The 25,719-nt window shown below is 45.2% G+C and overlaps 1 protein-coding gene across 2 annotated transcripts in view; it reads right to left on the bottom strand.

Annotated features, from left to right (window-relative positions):
* The window catches only part of CNTN5 (contactin 5), a 1,103,706-nt gene that overhangs the window by 51,303 nt on the left and 1,026,684 nt on the right, over positions 1 to 25,719 (bottom strand). For both annotated transcript variants that reach the window (XM_075266105.1, XM_075266104.1), the window contains 2 exons: positions 12,271 to 12,341; positions 10,442 to 10,676 (listed from right to left, as the gene is read on the bottom strand). In XM_075266105.1, the coding sequence (XP_075122206.1) occupies positions 10,442 to 10,676; positions 12,271 to 12,341 (306 nt within the window). The remainder of the gene's footprint in view (positions 1 to 10,441; positions 10,677 to 12,270; positions 12,342 to 25,719) is intronic.

Consider the following 25,719-nt stretch of genomic DNA (forward strand, 5'->3'; position numbering starts at 1 on the left):
TGATGGCATCTACCAGCAGGACAATGCGACGTGTCATAAAGCTCACAGTGTACGTGCATGATTCGAGGAGCACCAGGAGGAGTTTACTGTACTCCCTTGACCAGCAAATTCCCCAGATTGAACCCAATGGAGAATCTGTGGGACCACCTTGATCGGGTTGTTCGCGCCATGGATGCACAACCGCGTAACCTAGCACAGCTGGCCACGGCACTGGAGTCGGCATGGCTCAACATCCCAGTGACATCATCACAACATCCCCTCTCTTCCTGCACGTCTCGCAGCGGTCCGCTCTGCCAAAGGGGGTTATTCTGGATTTTGACAGGTGGTCACATTAATATGACTGGACTGTGTAAATAAACAATAATAACAATGGAGTGAACCTAGCGTCAGACTGCAATACAACTCACTATAGTGATATGGCAGTATCGCTTGCAACACTTTGGGTCCTAAGGCTCTTGCTAGAAAGCCCTGAAGGCAGGATACATGTAAGTACACGTGACCTATGGAGACCTGACTGGTGCACAGGACCCCATGTACTGCATGTGAGCTATGGGGAGTGGGAGGATGTAAAAACTGTCCCCTTATTGTGGAAAAAAAATAGTTTAGACTCTTTTTCCCTATAAAGTTCTATCCCAGACGTCTTTCACACGGTCCTTGTCATCTGCACAGCAGTAAGGACACTTTACATAAAAACCGCAAGAAAGAATCTGTCTTCGAGAATTTTGTGACAAGAGCTTTTACAGCGGAGACGCCATCCAATAATCTGGGTAGTGATGTTTAAATTTTAGATTGCTTTTCTCTCTCCTCCCTTCATCATATATATGACCTGAAAGACAGCTTTTTATGTTTAATAAACTGACTGACAGGCTCCAAGGACACAGTCGGAGGAGAGAAGACTTTCTAGTTTGCTTTGCCTTCTTTAGCTGCGGAGAAGAACAACTGGAAGAAAGTCTGCGAGATAAAATGATTTATGACTCGCTCTGTGTCTTTGTGGGAAATCGCTGTGTGGTAATATAAAGAAGGGAGGAGAGCCGTACTATTTCATACCGTGTTATTAGACAAGAACTGGGACACTACCTTCTTCATTATACATTTATGATATTAGCGGATTCAGCTCATTGACTTCTTAAGAATAATGTGATTGAACAGTAGTCGGAGCCTTCTCTTACTAATACCCTTTAAGGTCAGGGCCATAGACAGTGAACATCTTCTGCAAGCCTCGGCGGCAAAAAAACACCTGAAATGAGTGGCTTTGGCTGAGGCTCAACTGCACGAAGGGTTGCAGGTCCCGACACCTTTCTACCATTGGAAGTTAAAAAATACAGATGATGGATAAGATTTGTTTAATCTCATACATTAAGATGCTACGGTACATCGAAGCAGGTTAGCTTTGGGAGAATATGTGGCACCAAATCTACTGTACTGCCACAGTGGCCCCGGCCTGAAGAAGATTGGTCTGTTCTCCTGTCATATCTCTTTTAGTAAATAATAGGGAGGAGTGAATCGATTCGTAATGTTGGGTTCATAACGCATAATATTTGGAGTATATCACCCGTGAACCCCGATTATACTGTGGAGTCTCTTCAACAGTTTTACTCACCTCTCCATGTCTCCATTGCAGCATCTGGTGTGGGTCACTGTTGGCTTTTTCTGACCTTTTGAATGACAACTTTGGCTCTGGGGAACTTTGTGATTGGACCTCAACAATCATGCTGCTTAGATGCAAGCATCATGACAAGTGATGTAACTGGGAATGGCGGGCCAGTATTATGCCCCATAGTGGCCCCTGCACACAGTATTATTTCCCATAGTGGCCCCTGTGCACAGTATTATTTCCCATAGTGGCCCTTGTGCACAGTATTATTTCCTATAGTGGCCCCTGTGCGCAGTATTATTTCCCATAGTTGCCCCCGCACACAGTATGATGCAACATAGTAGTCCCTGCACACACTATTATTCTCCATAGCGGCCCCTGCGCACTGTATTATGCCCCATTGTGGACCACCCATGAATAATTATACTCTGTTTTTTTTTCAGGCCTTTAGAGTATAATAATCAGAGACCCAGGGGAGGATACAAACATAAAAAACACTATTACTTACCTCTCCCTGGCTCCAACACACTCTCCGCAGATGTTAGCCATCTTCAGTGATGGACCAGATGTCACGTGAGCCAGGCTTACATCACAACGCATTATGAGACAAACCCCAGCCCACGTGACATCTGGGACATCACCAAGTAGGCCTGAAGCCTTCTGGAGCGTTGGACAGATAAGTAACAGTGTTTTTTTATGTTCCCTCACCTCCCCTAGTGGCCTTACTTACCGAACCTGGCACCTGCTCACGGTCGCCACACAAGGGGAAGCACCGGCAACTGTGAGCAGCAGCCAGGATCGATAAGTAGGCAATTCGGTTACTCCAACAGGTAAAGAACTATTAAAATGAAGAATCTGCAGTGATAGCAGCTGCTGCCCGGCCCCATAATGTCCTGGTCCTGTGGCAGCTGTTACCCCAGTCAAAACCATTCCAGGACCTTCCTTCCAGCAACCCCTAGACTGTTACCCGGACGGCTGCGTAAGTCGTCCGGGTCTTGACCGAGCTTGAGTATGCGCTCTTCTCCCCCCTTCCCCCTCCCGGCGGCTGACGCTGGCCTGGGGCAGGGTTTCGGGGAGTGGCTTGCCAGCCCATATTTAGGCTCTGGCGCTGGGCGGGGACTTCCTCTTTGATCCCCGCCGGCGTCGGAGTCACAGGGGTACAAGCGTTGCCCTCCCTCCCTCCCTGTCTTGGGCAATTTTTTGTTTTGCGGTCGGGTTGTTGAATTTGTTTGTTATTTATTCGGTTTTTGTTGTGTTTCCTTTAATTTTGTTTGTCTTGTTTTCCTTCAGGTGTCACAGCTGACATGTTGGCGGGACCTTGCGCCTCCCCTTTCCCTTTGTGGTCATCTGGTATACAAGATGAGAGGCGCGTCACCCGTTGAACATCACACACATGCACACCGCAGGCGGTGGCGGGGCATTCCGGTGAAGCGCTTGTCGCGACATAGAAAGGGGGGTAGCAGGGTTCTGCTGATGTGTTATTTAATAAAGCTGTGGCCGACCCCCACATTTTTTACCCAAGACAGTGTTTCGTGTTTTGTTATGTTTGGGATTTCATCAGACGCTTGGGAGGGTTAGTTCCAAGTATTTACACCACAATTACGCTTGGTCTACAGTAATTTGGCTGTTTTATACTGGATCATTATTTTGCAGACCCTTGACCCTCTGGAGAATTTTCTGGGACACCAGTGATTCCGTTTGACACTGAATTTGTTGTTGTACCCAACGTGACTGTTGAGGCTGAATCACAGGCCTCAGCGGTCCATCGAGACAATTAAGGAGATCAAAAGTAGTCTGAAGAGGACGGGGACCCCCACCAGACAATGCATAAAAAGAAGATGCATTTTTGGATATTTTTTTCCTGCAGTATTTTGTACCTGTTTTTCGATATGTGGGACATTATCCTTGAAATGCTAAAATTTTTAATAATTTATATTTGCAAAAATGTTCAACTTTTAATTGTCTACAAATGTAAATATATTTCTGTGGATGGAAAACTCTTTTAATTAATCTCCAGTTGAATGAATCCATCCAGTTTCTCATGGAACCAGCTCAACACAATATGACAACATGCTAATAAAAGACTTGAAAGGCTGCAATTCACACCTTCCTCTCATCCTTCACCATGTGGCCACACATAGACACAAATAATGGTTTGCAAATCCCTTTGTGTTAACTTGTCAAGAGATCATGTTGTTTTGAGAATATGTGCTTAAGGGAACGTTCACATCTGCGTCATTCATTCTTCTGGTCCACCATGGAAACACAAAAATGGATTAAATAATAGGAAATGGTGGATAACAATTAGTTCCAATGGTCCCTATTGACTAGAATGGAGTCCGTTGGGTATCCATTGTATTGTAAGTCACGTTCTAGGACTCACGCATGGATTCCGACGTCATCTAGCTTTTTAGAAACATATTTGGACATGTCTAGCCAAGGGGAAGAGCAGCGACACCCTGGACCTCCATATAACACAATGGTCTGCAGATTGTTTCATTGAAGTTCCTGGAGGGTCTGGTCAAAAAATACATTAAGGGTTGGTGATGGAACATTGATCCAAGAATTTATTCTGGTATCCATTTTTTATGCCGTTTTGAAGTCGAGAAGGATCTTTCCCCTAATATGGGACTCTATTCTTTCGAACTCATTGGGTTTTTACCAACACGGTAGGATTATAGGTTGTCTTGATAGACCTTCATTTATTTTTCTTTCCCCTTTATTTACTATGTTGCGTTTCATGTTGTTCCAATATTTTTTATTAAGAGTGATGTGAAATGTCAACTTTGTGCAAAAATTCTAGACATTTGGAAGAATTTGGTAATTTGTTTTAGAATATTTTATGATCATACGTTTTGTCACTATGTTACGGTAAAGACTTTTTGTCTTAATGTTCATTTTCCGAGGATGATAATCTGAACAATCCATCATGTCAATCCAGCAGCAAGACAATGGTGAAGATCTGCAGCAAGCTGTTTGATGGATTAATCCTTCATAGTATCCGCACTGCATAATTGACACCAACATTGGGAGAACCTATAAAATGCAATGTCGGGTCTCAAAAATATCAGTTTTTCAAGTTATCTAAATAGTTAAGTGAAAGTTGATGTAACTTTAGTTGATAAGATTGAGAACTGTTTTTTTTTTTTTATACACATACAATATATTGACCGCATTTTATTCCATCAATAGCTGCGTGCAATGTTCCACCATCCTCTGCCTTCATTCCTTCTCTTCCTCCCACATAAAGCCTGTGAGTGTTACTGCCCCAACCACTACAGAGAAAGCCTTTGACTCCTACTTCCAGCGCCCACTTATGGGGAAAGCCTGCTGCCTCCTTCTCTACAAAGACACCACCTGTGAGTCCTGCTCCCCCCACCACTCATAGAGAAAGCCTGTGAGTCCTGCTCCCCCCACCACTCATAGAGAAAGCCTGTGAGCCCTGCTCCCCCACCACTCATAGAGAAAGCCTGTGAGTCCTGCTCCCCCCACCACTCATAGAGAAAGCCTGTGAGTCCTGCTCCCCCCACCACTCATAGAGAAAGCCTGTGAGTCCTGCTCCCCACACCACTCATAGAGAAAGCCTGTGAGTCCTGCTCCCCCCACCACTCATAGAGAAAGCCTGTGAGTCCTGCTCCCCCCACCACTCATAGAGAAAGCCTGTGAGTCCTGCCCCCACCACTCATAGAGAAAGCCTGTGAGTCCTGCTCCCCCCACCACTCATAAAGCCTGTGAGTCCTGCTCCCCCCACCACTCATAGAGAAAGCCTGTGAGTCCTGCTCCCCCCACCACTCATAGAGAAAGCCTGTGAGTCCTGCTCCCCCCACCACTCATAGAGAAAGCCTGTGAGTCCTGCTCTCCCCACCACTCATAGAGAAAGCCTGTGAGTCCTGCTCCCCCCACCACTCATAGAGAAAGCCTGTGAGTCCTGCTCCCCCCCCACTCATAGAGAAAGCCTGTGAGTCCTGCTCCCCCCACCACTCATAGAGAAAGCCTGTGAGTCCTGCTCCCCCCACCACTCATAGAGAAAGCCTGTGAGTCCTGCCCCCCACCACTCATAGAGAAAGCCTGTGAGTCCTGCTCCCCCCACCACTCATAGAGAAAGCCTGTGAGTCCTGCTCCCCCCACCACACATAGAGAAAGCCTGTGAGTCCTGCTCCCCCCACCACTCATAGAGAAAGCCTGTGAGTCCTGCTCCCCCCACCACTCATAGAGAAAGCCTGTGAGTCCTGCTCCCCCCACCACTCATAGAGAAAGCCTGTGAGTCCTGCTCCCCCCACCACTCATAGAGAAAGCCTGTGAGTCCTGCTCCCCCCACCACTCATAGAGAAAGCCTGTGAGTCCTGCTCCCCCCACCACTCATAGAGAAAGCCTGTGAGTCCTGCTCCCCCCACCACTCATAGAGAAAGCCTGTGAGTCCTGCTCCCACCACTCATACAGAAAGCCTGTGAGCCCTGCTCCCCCACCACTCATAGAGAAAGCCTGTGAGTCCTGCTCCCCCCACCACTCATAGAGAAAGCCTGTGAGTCCTGCTCCCCCCACCACTCATAGAGAAAGCCTGTGAGTCCTGCTCCCCCCCCACTCATAGAGAAAGCCTGTGAGTCCTGCCCCCCACCACTCATAGAGAAAGCCTGTGAGTCCTGCTCCCCCACCACTCATAGAGAAAGCCTGTGAGTCCTGCCCCCCCACCACTCATAGAGAAAGCCTGTGAGTCCTGCCCCCCCACCACTTATAAAGAAAGCCTGTGAGTCCTGCTCCCCCCACCACTCATAGAGAAAACTTGTGAGTCCTGCTCCCCCCACCACTCATACAGAAAGCCTGTGAGTCCTGCTCCCCCCACCACGCATAGAGAAAGCCTGTGAGTCCTGCTTCCCCCACCACTCATAGAGAAAGCCTGTGAGTCCTGCTCCCCCCACCACTCATAGAGAAAGCCTGTGAGTCCTGCTCCCCCACCACTCATAGAGAAAGCCTGTGAGTCCTGCTCCCCCCACCACTCATAGAGAAAGCCTGTGAGTCCTGCTCCCCCCACCACTCATAGAGAAAGCCTGTGAGTCCTGCTCCCCCCACCACTCATAGAGAAAGCCTGTGAGTCCTGCTCCCCCCACCACTCATAGAGAAAGCCTGTGAGTCCTGCTCCCCCCACCACTCATAGAGAAAGCCTGTGAGTCCTGCTCCCCCCACCACTCATAGAGAAAGCCTGTGAGTCCTGCTCCCCCCACCACACATAGAGAAAGCCTGTGAGTCCTGCTCCCCCCACCACTCATAGAGAAAGCCTGTGAGTCCTGCTCCCCCCACCACTCATAGAGAAAGCCTGTGAGTCCTGCTCCCCCCACCACTCATAGAGAAAGCCTGTGAGTCCTGCTCCCCCCCACTCATAGAGAAAGCCTGTGAATCCTGCTCCCCCCACCACTCATAGAGAAAGCCTGTGAGCCCTGCTCCCCCACCACTCATAGAGAAAGCCTGTGAGTCCTGCTCCCCCCACCACTCATAGAGAAAGCCTGTGAGTCCTGCTCCCCCCACCACTCATAGAGAAAGCCTGTGAGTCCTGCTCCCCCCACCACTCATAGAGAAAGCCTGTGAGTCCTGCTCCCCCCACCACTCATAGAGAAAGCCTGTGAGTCCTGCTCCCCCCACCACACATAGAGAAAGCCTGTGAGTCCTGCTCCCCCCACCACTCATAGAGAAAGCCTGTGAGTCCTGCTCCCCCCACCACTCATAGAGAAAGCCTGTGAGTCCTGCTCCCCCCACCACTCATAGAGAAAGCCTGTGAGTCCTGCTCCCCCCACCACTCATAGAGAAAGCCTGTGAGTCCTGCTCTCCCCACCACTCATAGAGAAAGCCTGTGAGTCCTGCTCCCCCCACCACTCATAGAGAAAGCCTGTGAGTCCTGCTCCCCCCCCACTCATAGAGAAAGCCTGTGAGTCCTGCTCCCCCCACCACTCATAGAGAAAGCCTGTGAGTCCTGCTCCCCCCACCACTCATAGAGAAAGCCTGTGAGTCCTGCCCCCCACCACTCATAGAGAAAGCCTGTGAGTCCTGCTCCCCCCACCACTCATAGAGAAAGCCTGTGAGTCCTGCTCCCCCCACCACACATAGAGAAAGCCTGTGAGTCCTGCTCCCCCCACCACTCATAGAGAAAGCCTGTGAGTCCTGCTCCCCCCACCACTCATAGAGAAAGCCTGTGAGTCCTGCTCCCCCCACCACTCATAGAGAAAGCCTGTGAGTCCTGCTCCCCCCACCACTCATAGAGAAAGCCTGTGAGTCCTGCTCCCACCACTCATAGAGAAAGCCTGTGAGCCCTGCTCCCCCACCACTCATAGAGAAAGCCTGTGAGTCCTGCTCCCCCCACCACTCATAGAGAAAGCCTGTGAGTCCTGCTCCCCCCACCACTCATAGAGAAAGCCTGTGAGTCCTGCTCCCCCCACCACTCATAGAGAAAGCCTGTGAGTCCTGCCCCCCACCACTCATAGAGAAAGCCTGTGAGTCCTGCTCCCCCACCACTCATAGAGAAAGCCTGTGAGTCCTGCCCCCCCACCACTCATAAAGAAAGCCTGTGAGTCCTGCTTCCCCCACCACTCATAGAGAAAGCCTGTGAGTCCTGCCCCCCCACCACTCATAAAGAAAGCCTGTGAGTCCTGCTCCCCCCACCACTCATAGAGAAAACCTGTGAGTCCTGCTCCCCCCACCACTCATACAGAAAGCCTGTGAGTCCTGCTCCCCCCACCACTCATAAAGAAAGCCTGTGAGTCCTGCTTCCCCCACCACTCATAGAGAAAGCCTGTGAGTCCTGCTTCCCCCACCACTCATAGAGAAAGCCTGTGAGTCCTGCTCCCCCCACCACTCATAGAGAAAGCCTGTGAGTCCTGCTCCCCCCACCACTCATAGAGAAAGCCTGTGAGTCCTGCTCCCCCCACCACTCATAGAGAAAGCCTGTGAGTCCTGCTCCCCCCACCACTCATAGAGAAAGCCTGTGAGTCCTGCTCCCCCCACCACTCATAGAGAAAGCCTGTGAGTCCTGCTCCCCCCACCACTCATAGAGAAAGCCTGTGAGTCCTGCTCCCCCCACCACTCATAGAGAAAGCCTGTGAGTCCTGCTCCCCCCCCACTCATAGAGAAAGCCTGTGAGTCCTGCCCCCCACCACTCATAGAGAAAGGCTGTGAGTCCTGCTCCCCCACCACTCATAGAGAAAGCCTGTGAGTCCTGCCCCCCCACCACTCATAGAGAAAGCCTGTGAGTCCTGCCCCCCCACCACTCATAGAGAAAGCCTGTGAGTCCTGCTCCCCCCACCACTCATAGAGAAAACCTGTGAGTCCTGCTCCCCCCACCACTCATACAGAAAGCCTGTGAGTCCTGCTCCCCCCACCACTCATAGAGAAAGCCTGTGAGTCCTGCTTCCCCCACCACTCATAGAGAAAGCCTGTGAGTCCTGCTCCCCCCACCACTCATAGAGAAAGCCTGTGAGTCCTGCTTCCCCCACCACTCATAGAGAAAGCCTGTGAGTCCTGCTCCCCCCACCACTCATAGAGAAAGCCTGTGAGTCCTGCTCCCCCCACCACTCATAGAGAAAGCCTGTGAGTCCTGCTCCCCCCCCACTCATAGAGAAAGCCTGTGAGTCCTGCCCCCCCACCACTCATAGAGAAAGGCTGTGAGTCCTGCTCCCCCACCACTCATAGAGAAAGCCTGTGAGTCCTGCCCCCCCACCACTCATAGAGAAAGCCTGTGAGTCCTGCCCCCCCACCACTCATAGAGAAAGCCTGTGAGTCCTGCTCCCCCCACCACTCATAGAGAAAACCTGTGAGTCCTGCTCCCCCCACCACTCATACAGAAAGCCTGTGAGTCCTGCTCCCCCCACCACTCATAGAGAAAGCCTGTGAGTCCTGCTTCCCCTACCACTCATAGAGAAAGCCTGTGAGTCCTGCTCCCCCCACCACTCATAGAGAAAGCCTGTGAGTCCTGATCCCCCCACCACTCATAGAGAAAGCCTGTGAGTCCTGCTCCCCCCACCACTCATAGAGAAAGCCTGTGAGTCCTGCTCCCCCCACCACTCATAGAGAAAGCCTGTGAGTCCTGCTCCCCCCACTCATAGAGAAAGCCTGTGAGTCCTGCTCCCCTCACCACTCATAGAGAAAGCCTGTGTGTCCTGCTCCCCCCACTCATAGAGAAAGCCTGTGAGTCCTGCTCCCCTCACCACTCATAGAGAAAGCCTATGAGTCCTGCTCCACCCACTCATAGAGAAAGCCTGTGAGTCCTGCTCCCCCCACCACTTATAGAGAAAGCCTGTGAGTCCTGCTACCCCACTCATAGAGAAAGCCTGTGAGTCCTGCTCCCCCCACTCATAGAGAAAGCCTGTGAGTCCTGCTCCCCCCACTCATAGAGAAAGCATATGAGTCCTGCTCCCCCCACCTGAAATCCATCTATTTCTCTATATATATCTACAATATATCCCCTAAATCAGTATTTGCAACCCCCAGATTGAAGACCCAAATTCATTAGGGACTGCAGAGATTACAAAACTCTTATAACTATTATAATGATTCAAGTAGTAGTCGAGTCATCACACTAAACCAGCGATAGGGAACCTTCGGCTCTCCAGCTGCTGTGCAACTACAACTCCCAACGTGTTCCATTCACTTCCATGGGAGTTCCAAGAACAGAAGAGCAAGTATGCATGCTGGGAGCTGTAGTTTTGCAACAGCTGGAGAGCCGTACGTTCCCTACCCCAGCACTAAACCCTTAATTTTTGTCTTTGATGTCAATGAGTGAGTCCTTGTAATACTGCAATATCCACTCAAGATGGTGGTGGATCATTCACACTTGGCCTAAGACCTAGTAAAGGTTAATCTCACCTCCTTCTGCAGAGCAGATGAACACGATGTCGCTGAAGGGTCCGTCACCTTTATTATTGTACACACCAACTTTAACCTCAAAAGGGGTGAGGGGTGGAGTGCTCTCGTCTCTGTAGATAAACTTAGAGGCGTCAGAGGAGGTCACCATCTTCTCCTTCCATCCTCTGGTGTCGTTGGGCCTGAAGGCCACAATATACCCAAATCCTTCACCATTCTGAAACTCTTCTGAGATGGGCTGTAAGAAACATACTCAGGATGAATATGAAACCAGGAAAGAAGGTTCGTTAGAACAATTTAGACAATTTACATTGACACTTTCAACCACGCACCTAAAGGGAGTCTGTCAGCAGAAAAATCAGTATCAGATGAATGCCAGTACCTTGTAGGGCGACTGCTACACTTTCCAAAGATGTGTTTCTTATTCTGCCTTTCAGCTTCATTTTCATGAAAATCAGGGCTTTATTCTTATGCAAATTAGCTGAAAAGGGCTTTAGGGGCATGTCTTCTACTGGGACTTTACTCTCTGCTCCAGATAAACAGCCCTGGTTGGAGAAGACACGCCCCTAGAGCCCATGTCATCTAATTTGCATAAGAATAAAATCTTGCTTTTCATGAAAATGGACCGTTTGCCATAGGGCCCGTTACCTGCTGGAGTAACCCCTGGTCGTGACACTAGCCTGGGTCAGGTGATGTCTGGTCCAACATTTAAGAGATCTGTGTGGAGTGTACCGGAGTCAGGGAGAGGTAAGTAACAGTGTTTTTTATGTTTGTGCAGCGGCCACTATGGGACATAATACTGTGTGCAGGGGCGACTATGGGGGATAATACTGTGTGCAGGGGCCACTATGGGGGATAATACTCTGTGCAGGGGCCACTATGGGGCATAATACTGTGTGCAGGGGCCACTATGGGGGATAATACTCTGTGCAGGGGCCACTATGGGGCATAATACTGTGTGCAGGGGCCACTATGGGGGATAATACTGTGTGCAGGGGCCACTATGGGGATAATACTCTGTGCAGAGGCCACTATGGGACATCATACTGTGTGCAGGGGCCACTATGGAGTATAATACTATGTGCAGGGGCAACTATGGAACATAATACTGTGTGCAGGGGCCACCATTGAAAATAATAGTGTGTGTGTATGGTGGGGTTCAGGGCGCTGGGGGGGCTCATATTGATTTTTTTGCTGAAAGACTCCCCTAAAGGGGTTTACAGGAATTTTTTTATGGTCTACCATAAAAATTTGACCGGTGTGGGGGAGTGACAGCAGACTTCTCTTCTGATACTCATCCTATACACAGCACGGAGCCAGGAGCAGTTGGCCCTGTGTCCTGTATAGTGACAGACACTGCAGCCCGGCTCCAATGAAAGTCATTGCTTCCAGCTTGGTGCCGTGTACGGTTCGGGCATTGGAGGCTTGTGGGATCCACCTATCAGCCCTCCACTGATCAGATTTTATGGCCTACCCTAAAAACATTCCTAGAGAACCCCTTTAAGCAATACTGTGTTTACATTTTGGTTAGAGCAGCTTGATGCAGCAATGCGGTATAAAGACAACTGTAAAGGGGCTTTCTAGGTCTATAAAATTAACAATCTACCAAACCAGATCAAAATGGTTCTGAGATCCGGTACCACCAACAGCCAGCTATGTGAGGAGCCACAGTGCCACCCATTATTTAGTGGCTGTGCTTGGTATTGCAGCTCAAAGACATTTGTTTCAATAGAAATGGGCTGCAGCATGGTCATGTGTCCCTGAAATGCTAGAAATACTGACATAGCGTATGAAAAGAAAAATGGTTACAAGAACGTTTACAATGTACATACCTCCCAAGTTATTACTAATTCATGACGTCTTCCACTGCCCCCACTGACATTTGCTGGAGGAGTTTTTGGCACTATGGGGAAAAAAAAATATAGTAAATTAAAGTTTTCCATCATTCTTTATTACATTATTATACCAGTTTATATCAGCTGACAGCGGCTATGACATACAGAGGTTGTCATCCAGCTTTCCCATATAGATATATGAAAAAATATAAATTTATATAGAAAACATGTTATTTATACTGCACGGTGAATGCAAAACTTGTAATAAAATGGCGCAATTGCATTTTATTTTTCGTTTTGATTTTTCAGCTTACAGTGTATGGAATATTAAATGGTGACATTACAAAGTACAATTTTTCCTGCAAAAAATAAACCCTGTAATAAGTACAACTCTGTGAATGGAAAAATAAAGTTATGGATTTTGGAAGGAGGGGGTTAAAAGTGAAAAAGAAAAAAAAAAGTTGACTGTCACTGGGATGGGTGAAACAGTTAGGGAGTTATAGTGAGACAGTATGCAGTAAGCTCCTCAGCTCCCTCTAGTGGTAAAGTGAGACAGTATGCAGTGAGCTCCTCAGCTCCCTCTAGTGGTATAGTGAGACAGTATGCAGTAAGCTCCTCAGCTCCCTCTAGTGATGATGGCAGACAAAGAATTTAAATTATGTAATTCATTTTTATTTCTCTACTGGGGCTCTAAAATAATCTTAAAAATAATAAAATATTATTATTAATAATAATAATAATATATGTATATATATATATATATATATATGACATTATATTAAAATTCAACCTAAAATTTTGCAGTTACCACATTCTTAGTTTTAAAACTGAAAAATCTCTGTAAACGACAAAAATTCTTTTGATAATGAGTTTGATCCTGAGGTTTGGGGTCCCATGTCACATATGCCAGACGCTGTGGGTTTTGTAGAAACCTCCAGTTCATATCACTCAGTGTAATGTGTAACTATTAGTGTAATTTATCACTGCATTCATATGGTTATAAAACTTGCATATTGACACATAATTAGTATATTCCGAGCTTTCTGCATATTAATTGTTTGTAATGAGGCACATAAAGAAGACAGCCTTGCTCTAATGACGAGCCGAAACGACACAACATTTCATTTTGCAACGTCTTGTCCTGACAGTTTGGAACAGATGTACAGATGGCGAGTCCAAATAAAAGCCCAGAAATGAAAAGAAGGAAAATCTTTGCAATATTGGATGAAACTTGAATTACAATAACCAAAACGAAAAAAGGAAATTTCAACCCAAATGGTAAATGAAAACGGGGGCCAGCAGGGACATATGTCTCTACTGTGACCAGTGTGGGGAACATCATGTCCTAATCATTACATAGTTACATAGTAGATTAGATACATTACTAGGTAATCATTAGGTTGTATCACTGATAGAAGCCTATACCTATAAGCAACATGATCTGTATGAAGAAATATCATATCTATAGATCTATATACAAATATCTATCACTGGGATTGTATATTAAGAGATTTTTTTTTTTTTTTAATCTACAGTAAAATCCTTTTACAATGGAATCAATGAGACCTGACCCTACCTGACCCTAATACACACAGTGATGTCACAGTACAGAGATAATACACACAGTGATGTCACAGTACATGGATAATACACACAGTGATGTCACAGTACAGGGATAATACACACAGTGATGTCACAGTACAGGGATAATACACACAGTGATGTCACAGTACAGGATAATACACACAGTGATGTCACAGTACATGGATAATACACACAGTGATGTCACAGTACAGGGATAATACACACAGTGATGTCACAGTACAGGGATAATACACACAGTGATGTCACAGTACAGGGATAATACACACAGTGATGTCACAGTACAGGGATAATACACACAGTGATGTCACAGTACAGAGATAATACACACAGTGATGTCACAGTACATGGATAATACACACAGTGATGTCACAGTACAGAGATAATACACACAGTGATGTCACAGTACAAGGATAATACACACAGTGATGTCACAGTACAGAGATAATACACACAGTGATGTCACAGTACAGGGATAATACACACAGTGATGTCACAGTACAGGGATAATACACACAGTGATGTCACAGTACAGAGATAATACACACAGTGATGTCACAGTACAGAGATAATACACACAGTGATGTCACAGTACAGAGATAATACACACAGTGATGTCACAGTACAGAGATAATACACACAGTGATGTCACAGTACAGAGATAATACACACAGTGATGTCACAGTACAGAGATAATACACACAGTGATGTCACAGTACAGGGATAATACACACAGTGATGTCACAGTACAGGGATAATACACACAGTGATGTCACAGTACAGGGATAATACACACAGTGATGTCACAGTACAGGGATAATACACACAGTGATGTCACAGTACAGGGATAATACACACAGTGATGTCACAGTACAGGGATAATACACACAGTGATGTCACAGTACAAGGATAATACACACAGTGATGTCACAGTACAAGGATAATACACACAGTGATGTCACAGTACAGGGATAATACACACAGTGATGTCACAGTACAGAGATAATACACACAGTGATGTCACAGTACAGGGATAATACACACAGTGATGTCACAGTACAGGATAATACACACAGTGATGTCACAGTACAGAGATAATACACACAGTGATGTCACAGTACAGGGATAATACACAGTGATGTCACAGTACAGGGATAATACACACAGTGATGTCACAGTACAGAGATAATACACACAGTGATGTCACAGTACAGAGATAATACACACAGTGATGTCACAGTACAGGGATAATACACACAGTGATGTCATAGTACAGAGATAATACACACAGTGATGTCACAGTACAGGGATAATACACACAGTGATGTCACAGTACAGGGATAATACACACAGTGATGTCACAGTACAGGGATAATACACACAGTGATGACACAGTACAGGGATAATACACACAGTGATGTCACAGTACAGAGATAATACACACAGTGATGTCACAGTACATGGATAATACACACAGTGATGTCACAGTACAGGGATAATACACACAGTGATGTCACAGTACAGAGATAATACACACAGTGATGTCACAGTACATGGATAATACACACAGTGATGTCACAGTACAGGGATAATACACACAGTGATGTCACAGTACAGAGATAATACACACAGTGATGTCACAGTACAGAGATAATACACACAGTGATGTCACAGTACAGAGATAATACACACGGTGATGTCACAGTACAGAGATAATACACACAGTGATGTCACAGTACAGAGATAATACACACAGTGATGTCACAGTACAGAGATAATACACACAGTGATGTCACAGTACAGAGATAATACACACAGTGATGTCACAGTACAGAGATAATACACACAGTGATGTCACAGTACAGGGATAATACACACAGTGATGTCACAGTACAGGGATAATACACACAGTGATGTCACAGTACAGGGATAATACACACAGTGATGTCACAGTACAGGGATAATACACACAGTGATGTCACAGTACAGGGATAATACACACAGTGATGTCACAGTACAGGGATAATACACACAGTGATGTCACAGTACAAGGATAATACACACAGTGATGTCACAGTACAGGGATAATACACACAGTGATGTCACAGTACAGGGATAATACACACAGTGATGTCACAGTACAAGGATAATACACACAGTGATGTCACAGTACAGGGATAATACACACAGTGATGTCACAGTAAAGAGATAATACACACAGTGATGTCACAGTACAGGGATAATACACACAGTGATGTCACAGTACAGGATAATACACACAGTGATGTCACAGTACAGAGATAATACACACAGTGATGTCACAGTACAGGGATAATACACACAGTGATGTCACAGTACAGGGATAATACACACAGTGATGTCACAGTACAGGGATAATACACACAGTGATGTCACAGTACAGGGATAATACACACAGTGATGTCACAGTACAGAGATAATACACACAGTGATGTCACAGTACAGAGATAATACACACAGTGATGTCACAGTACAGAGATAATACACACAGTGATGTCACAGTACAGGGATAATACACACAGTGATGTCATAGTACAGAGATAATACACACAGTGATGTCACAGTACAGGGATAATACACACAGTGATGTCACAGTACAGAGATAATACACACAGTGATGTCACAGTACAGAGATAATACACACAGTGATGTCACAGTACAGAGATAATACACACAGTGATGTCACAGTACAGAGATAATACACACAGTGATGTCACAGTACAGAGATAATACACACAGTGATGTCACAGTACAGAGATAATACACACAGTGATGTCACAGTACAGAGATAATACACACAGTGATGTCACAGTACAGAGATAATACACACAGTGATGTCACAGTACAGGTGTTAGGACGGGTGGGGCCTCTGCTGTGCTGCGTGGAGGCGCCTGATCTGATCCAGTGACAGTAACCTATCTATCTGCAGGGCTAGGTTGGTGTGCTGGATCTGGTGACAGACTCCCTTTAAAGAAGCATTGACATTTTGCATATGTATATAACGGGGTAAATACTCCATTAATTTTATTAGACATCTGTCAGTTCTCGCTCGTCTTTTCTCCCGGTATCCACAGCTAATTATACCGGGCTTCGGCGTGAGTCCCATTCTCAGCAGGACCACATTTTAAGGATGGATTTTCCTCTCTTATTTCCTCTTGCCGATGACTGGTCATGGCTCCTACGCACCATCTTGTTACATATTTTATACCTGACCTTGTAGAAACAGTTTGAAGGTCCCCCAAGTACCAGTGAGGAACGTCCTGAACGCCTGAATACTGGAGAAGAGCTAAACTGCTCATACATGAACGACCCCCCGGGGTGCGACTACATAGACATAGCGTGTACGATGATTATCGATCACATGTAATGCTTAAACATACCCAAAATGTTGCTATTTGTTAGACACCATGCCCCATAGCTGCATTAAGTCTGAATAATATGCGAGGAATTAGCATACCCAGTGCAGTCTATAATTTATCCAAGTAGAAAATGTAAATTGACAGCTACAGAGGAGTGAGGAGCCATTAAGCAAGAAAACTTCAACAAGTTTCTTAGTGTTGATGCTAATTTATTGCTAAAACTTCAAATTGGTCTCTAGGTTCTTCTTTATGCAGCGCGAGGTTCTCCTAGGGGCGAGCAAAGACAGCAAAAAGCTACGCATATGCCGGGTAACGGATGTATAAACACCGTACTTAAAGGGAATGTGTCACCACAAATTGGCCCATTTTTTTCAATTTTTTTAAAATGTTTTTAAGAATGTTTTATGGTTCTGCTTTTATTTTTTATATATCGATATTTACACTTAAAAAAACGACTAAATCCTGCAATTTTTACTCTGGCCGTTAAGCCTAATAATAGACTGACACTTGCCCATTCTTCTAGTCACTTAATTTAAGTCACAGACAGGATTACAATAGAAGATAACACCTGTACAGATAACATCACTGACCCATCATTACATCACTACTGAAAATAGATGATGTCACAGCTTATGTCACATCCTCCTTCCTGCACAGAGTGTAAGATAAGATAAGATAAGATATGATAATCCTTTAATATTCCCACAGTGGGGAAATTTCAGTATAGAATACTCTCACATAGACCTCAATGAGTCAGGTTGAGCCATGACTATGCTGTAAAGCATATCACTAAATGCTACTAACGGAGTAGAAGAGAAGCTCAGGCAAGATGGCCGCCCCCATAATCATGGACAGAAAATCGAATTTAAAAAAAAAACCTACAATCAGAAAGTAAAAACAGAAAAAGTGATAGATTAAAAAAATATAGTAATATATTCCTTGTATAGGGACAAATTCGGAGTGTCCCTTGACATGAAAGGTCCATATAACAGGATGTATCATTACAAAGCACTTTGGGCAGAGCCGTCTTCACATGTGGGCGGCCATTTTTTTGTGGCCGCTTACACGAGCATGTGCAGTACGCTCCTGTAGTTCTATGGAGTAAAAAGCGTACTGCGCCTGCTCGCGTAAGTGGCCCCAAACTAATGGCCACCCACATGTGAAGTCGGCTCTACCCGAGCTGACTTGCCCATGCGTTGAATTTGGACCTAAAGAAGTCACGTGAAGAGGCCGTTGCTGAAGAAGATGGAGGCGACGCTGGAGAGAGTTCTCTCTCAGCATTGTGGACGCCCCCAGTGCTGTTTGAGCGCTGGGGCTCGCCTCCAGTGCTGCGAGAGAACTCATTTGCAAACCAACAAAAACGGGATTTCAAGCGAATGGCGTTGCAGAGGAGACATCGAAAGGTAGGAGAAGAATAGTCCCTCGTGTTAGTGAGAAGAAAAAAATTGTTTTAATGATAGGATCTCTTTAAATTCAGCACAATTTCTGTTTTATTTATGAGGCCATTGACCTCAGCTGTGACGTTTTGTTTGCAAACTCTCTACCCCTCCCTGTGAGCAGTGCAGCCATCAAATGGAACATCACAGCAGGAGGAGAATTCAGATGTGGAAGTGATTCATTACCTGTGATTTCATTGCAATGGAGAAGGGAGGGGAACAGAAAGAGAGCAGGCAGAAGAATCATGGGAAATGTAGTTTGTCCATGTAAATAACAGTGATACAAGGAGCAGCAAGTAAAATAAAGCCAAGCAAAGGGTGCACAAGGGAATAGTGAGGATTTAGCACCGCTGTGCATGCATCTGCAGATTATATTTGGAAGCTGGATAAAGCATTATACAGTTCTTATTGAATTGAATGGGGTGTTTCCCCTGAAATGGGGCAATTGGCATGAGCCTCATGGGGTTTTTTGCCTTCCCCTGGATCAACACTGTAGGGATTGTAGGGTTATAGGTTGGACTTGATGGACTGATGTCTTCATTAGGGTTGAGCTGATCTTGACTTTTCAGGATCGATTTTAAAATCCGATTTCCGATCATTTTTCATTCGAACCCGATCTTGATCCCAATTCCGATTCCAATGCAAGTCAATGGGATTTTTTTTATTAATTGGAGATCGGATTTTAAAAGCAACCCTATTCACTATACAGCATGGAATCTAACAATTGAACGCTTTAATTGTTAGAATCCAGGCTGTGTAGTGAATCACTAAGTAGCCAGAGGATTTTTTTTTAATCCTCTGGCTACTTAGTCTCCCCTGGTGTCCACTTACCTGCAGATATGGCTGCTCCGGTGCCCGGTGTTCTTCTTTGCCTTGCTGCCACTCCACGCTGCTCTTCTCGCCTCGCTGCCCCCTCCCTGCCAGGTTAGGAGAGTGTGGGCAGGTTAAGAGAGTGTGGGCGGGTACTAGGAGGGGAGACGTCACATCTCCCTGCCCTGTGCTCGCCCACACTCTCCTAAGCCACAAGCCCTGCCTTCCTAGCTCCTTAAACACTAACCTGGGAGGCAGGGCAGCGAGGCGAGAAGAGCAGCGTGGACCAGCAGCGAGGCGAAGAAGAAGGAGAACACCGGGCACCGGAGCAGCCATCTCTGGAGGTAAGTAGCTACTTGAGATGTTAGTTTAGTCTCCCATTAGAATAAATGGAGGCAGCCGGCGCGCAGGGGGTTAAGGCTGTGTGCCGGCTACTTCCATTCATTCCTATGGAACCGCAGCGGAGCCTTCACACTGAGTATACACTCCACTCAGAATGAGCGAAGCGTATACTCAGTGTGAAGGCTAAGCAAAGCATTGTGGGAAATAGTACCGATCTGATCCCACCTAAAAAGATAGTGTTCGGAATTCCGATCGCAATAGTGAAATTTCTATCACCAAGAAAGCCACCATGTTTTCTAATCCTGGACAACCCCTTTCATTTAGAAAACCTCCATAGAAAGTCGAAATTAGCGTTCTAAACAAATGTAACTTAAAGGACAAAGAGACCGGCTAGACTAAGTCTTTCTCCGCCACGTAAATATCTCAAAACAAACACTTGATGGATACTTGTATGATCCAATAAAATCCCAGCTGCTTCTTTTATTTGTGGAGATAATTCACACTTTAGTATCACTGCCATTTGATTCATTAACTCTCCACAAATATTGATGAATTGCAACTTGTGCAGTTTCCTCCGGGGAAGCGGCGAATGCAGTCTCCCGTGCGCCATCCACCGGCTTCATCCTGCGGGTGCCTTGAGGATGGCGCTGCATATTAACACTTTCCGCCGTCTCCGCCCTCCTACTGTAGTTCATCAGATCCCCGAGTGGGAGGTTAAATTACATGTCATTTTATTTTGCAACAGAGTGATTTGGAAAACAGATGTGACACTTCTAATCATGGCCGGGATCACGGAACAGTGTGAAGATCCCATTTATAAGGGACTCATTTTCCTTCTATAATTCTACATAAAAATGATAAATTCTGGCAGCACGTTTGAGATTCTGCACTTTATGACAAGTTCATGTTAGGTGACAATTTATTTTAGATCGTCTTAGCTCCCTTCATTCAAGGAAGGGCGCTAAGATGATGCTAGAACCTTGCTAGAACGCATCTTAAAGGAGTTTTCCCATGAACATAGCCGCCATATTGAAATTTGTAGAAAATTAAAAATTAAGACAAAAAGTTTAACCACTTCCAAACCACCCATTGGGTTTTTACTAGAGATGAGCGAGTAGTACTCGATCGAGTAGCTATTTGATCGAATACTACGGTATTTGAAATACTCATACTCAATCGAGTACCACTCGCTATTCGAATGTAAAAGTTCGATGCAGAACCAGCATTGGTTGGCCGAATGCTATACAGTCGGCCAATCAACGCTGGTTCTTCTCCTACCTTTAGAAGTCTTCTCCGCGCAGCTTCCCCGCGGCGTCTTCCGGCTCTTCATTCTCTCTGCCAGGCATCGGGCCTGTCTGCTTGTAGTGTGGACATGTGCAGTCGGCTCTGCCCAGGCCCGATGCCTGGCAGAGTGAATTCAGAGCCGGAAGACGCCGCGGGGACGCTGCAAGGAGAAGACTTCTCGGAGGATCCAGCCCGACCCTCACTCGTGGACTTGGTAAGTATAATTTGATCGAATGTTGCCTACCCCTGAAACGAGCGTTTTCCCCCCATAGACTATAATAGGGTTCGATATTCGATTCGAGTAGTCGAATATTGAGGGGCTACTCGAAAGGAATATCGAATCTCAAACATTTTACTGTTCGCTCATCTCTAGTTTTTACGTCTGGATAGTGACTTCCTTGTTCTGCAAAGGCATACCAATATGTCCCTTGCATTATTTCAGGGACCCGGCTGTACTTACAACGATGCTCCCCTAGAGAAGGCAGGGATGGTTTATTACCGTGATTGCCTTCCCGATCGCTGTATACTTAGGGCATCACCATGATGCAACTCCTCTCTGACCCATGAATATAAGAACTTTCTATGGTCTGGGACTTGTCAGAAACCCAGTCATGATGTCCTTATTCTAATATCTTAGAGGAGACTGCCACCACTAAGTTAGTTTGAGAAAATGTAAGAAACTCTGCATAATTTTGAATTATTTGTTAGCAAAAATATAAAAATTTTAGTTGTCTACAAATCTAAATATGGTTGTATCTCTGGTAAACCCCTGTAACGCCTTCCCAATCTGAGCATATAGGTAACACTCAGCATTGTAATAGGACAGCGTATTCATGCCACGGGCAGAGGGGCTGTGCTTGCGGCATGAGTTTCGGGTCTTAGTTGTATTGCTTGGCACTAGTTGCTGAAGTTGGAAAATACTCAGGATCCAGAATGGTTTGGGGGCAATATTGAATCCCCCATGATGAGATTGTGGGGTCCAATGGCTGTAGTATATTGCACTAGGGATCAGCTGATCCCAGGTTCAAGTGCCCTTGTGGGACAGGAAAAAAAGTAAAATAGCTTAAAACATAGTGTAGAACACTGTCAGGGCTCCTAGGAACCTTTCTATAATACATAGTGTAGAACACTGTCAGGGCTCCTAGGAACCTATCTATAAAACATAGTGTAGGACACTGTCAGGGCTCCTAGGAACCTATCTATAAAACATAGTGTATGACACTGTCAGGACTCCTAGGAACCTATCTATAAAACATAGTGTAGAACACTGTCAGGGCTCCTAGGAACCTATCTATAAAACATAGTGTATAACACTGTCAGGGCTCCTAGGAACCTATCTATAAAACATAGTGTATAACACTGTCAGGGCTCCTAGGAACCTATCTATAAAAAATAGTGTAGAACACTGTCAGGGCTCCCAGGAACCTATCTATAAAAAATAGTGTAGAACACTGTCAGGGCTCCTAGGAACCTATCTATAAAACATAGTATAGAACACTATCAGGGCTCCTAGGAATCTATCTATAAAACATAGTGTATAACACTGTCAGGGCTCCAAGGAACTTATCTATAAAACATAATGTAGAACACTGTCAGGGCTCCTAGGAACCTATCTATAAAATATAGTGTATGACACTGTCAGGGATCCTAGGAACCTATCTATAAAACATAGTGTATAACACTGTCAGGACTCCTAGGAACCTATCTACAAAACATAGTGTAGAACACTGTCAGGGCTCCTAGGAATTTATATATAAAACATAGCGTAGAATACTGTCAGGGCTCCTAGGAACCCGTCTATAAAACATAGTGTATGACACTGTCAGGGCTCCTAGGAACCTATCTATAAAACATAGTGTAGAACATTGTAAGGGCTCCTAGGAACCTATCTATAAAACATAGTGTAGAACACTGTCAGGGCTCCTGCTTAGGCCTGTAATTGGACTTAAGTTGTTATATTGGCATGCCAAGTGTCATGACGTGTCAAACCTGGGTCAAGATAAGTTGGTTCACTCATCTCTTTACACAAGTGTGAGGGTCCCATATACATCAGAAGAGGGGTCCAATGGCTGTAGTATATTGCACTAGGGATCAGCTGATCCCAGGTTCAAGTGCCCTTGTGGGACAGGAAAAAAAGTAAAATAGCTTAAAACATAGTGTAGAACACTGTCAGGGCTCCTAGGAACCTATCTATAATACATAGTGTAGAACACTGTCAGGACTCCTAGGAACCTATCTATAAAACATAGTGTAGGACACTGTCAGGGCTCCTAGGAACCTATCTATAAAACATAGTGTATGACACTGTCAGGACTCCTAGGAACCTATCTATAAAACATAGTGTATAACACTGTCAGGGCTCCTAGGAACTTATCTATAAAAAATAGTGTAGAACACTGTCAGGGCTCCCAGGAACCTATCTATAAAAAATAGTGTAGAACACTGTCAGGGCTCCTAGGAACCTATCTATAAAACATAGTATAGAACACTATCAGGGCTCCTAGGAATCTATCTATAAAACATAGCGTATAACACTGTCAGGGCTCCAAGGAACTTATCTATAAAACATAATGTAGAACACTGTCAGGGCTCCTAGGAACCTATCTATAAAATATAGTGTATGACACTGTCAGGGATCCTAGGAACCTATCTATAAAACATAGTGTTTGACACTGTCAGGGCTCCTAGGATCCTATCTATAAAACATAGTGTATGACACTGTCAGGACTCCTAGGAACCTATCTATAAAACATAGTGTATAACACTGTCAGGGCTCCTAGGAACTTATCTATAAAAAATAGTGTAGAACACTGTCAGGGCTCCCAGGAACCTATCTATAAAAAATAGTGTAGAACACTGTCAGGGCTCCTAGGAACCTATCTATAAAACATAGTATAGAACACTATCAGGGCTCCTAGGAATCTATCTATAAAACATAGCGTATAACACTGTCAGGGCTCCAAGGAACTTATCTATAAAACATAATGTAGAACACTGTCAGGGCTCCTAGGAACCTATCTATAAAATATAGTGTATGACACTGTCAGGACTCCTAGGAACCTATCTACAAAACATAGTATAGAACACTATCAGGGCTCCTAGGAACCTATCTATAAAATATAGTGTATGACACTGTCAGGGCTCCTAGGAACCTATCTATAAAACATAGTGTAGAACATTGTAAGGGCTCCTGCTTAGACCTGTAATTGGACTTAAGTTGTTATATTGGCATGCCAAGTGTCATGACGTGTCAAACCTGGGTCAAGATAAGTTGGTTCACTCATCTCTTTACACAAGTGTGAGGGTCCCATATACATCAGAAAAGCAATCGGGTCCCGCTAAAATTGACATGCAATTTAATGTATATGGGCTGGTTTAGGCTGGAGGAAGAGTGATCATAGGACAAGGGATGGAAATGTTCTCCATGCTATGGAAATTATTTCGGTAAATAGCAACACAATGACGTTATTGTTCCTGAGCACATGCACTTTCATAACCAGGTGCTATCCGGTGTAGCAAATCATTTACATATTTCTATATAAAAGCCATATTTTCTGGCGGATATTGACATTTCTCTTTGCTTAGAAGGTTTAATAAAAGCGGAGCGTGACTCTTCAAAAAGCCAGAGAACGTTCCCAGCTGATAAATTAAAACCCATTAATGCTTTTATACCCGGCAGATGTGATATGTTGTGCAAACATTTCATCTGTAGATATTGTCAATTTGCATAAATAGAGTCCAATTCAACTCCATAAATTAATTACCCTGCAATATTAGTCTAGCCTGCACGGCCAAAAATACGAGGACGCCTAAAGCTGACATCTACATGGGCATGAGTAAGGTGACGGCGCCTTATTTCTGAGATTTCCATCATTTATGCAAAAACTTGTCTCTATTTTTTGAGTCATTTGTGTCCACGAATGGATGGCATGACACTCGGGTGGCCCATAACTGACCACCACGTTCTGGGGACTTGCTGTCCCCTTGGACATCACGTTATTACGTTGGAGACATAAACGAAAAGACAAGGCTACATGAGGACAAAGCATCTTTGGAATTTCTACTTTTTTATTTTGATTTTTTACTACTTTGAATTAAATTTATAGTATTCTTATGAGATCTTCAGCACACGTATCCCACTAAATTTTGAAATTTTGGAAAATTTTGGAAAATCTCTACATTGGGGCTTAATATGGAGAGGGGAAAAAGCTACCGCCAGACACCTTTGGCAGTGGCCTATCTCCCCTGAAAACTGAAGGATTGGGTATGTTGAAATCCAACTGCCCAATCTCCTTACCCAAAACTGGGCTCTTCCAACAGTAATCTATGCTATATTGCCAACATAGTCAGGTCTTTCTACAGACCGACAGGTTAACCCAGACCAAATAAGGGAAGGATGCCCCCTGTTGGTCAGAAGGGAGAGCTCAACTATCTCTAGAGACACACATGACCATGTATGGTCACTAAATTTTTACGTAGTTTTTACATAATTCTACATTTCTATTTCAACATTCACCATTGCTGAGAACCAAATCCTGCTACGACAATCCTTTTACGTGCCCCTTAAGAATTGT

The sequence above is a fragment of the Leptodactylus fuscus genome, chromosome 2 (genome assembly GCF_031893055.1).
Source record: "Leptodactylus fuscus isolate aLepFus1 chromosome 2, aLepFus1.hap2, whole genome shotgun sequence".
Classification (NCBI taxonomy): Eukaryota; Metazoa; Chordata; class Amphibia; order Anura; family Leptodactylidae; genus Leptodactylus; species Leptodactylus fuscus.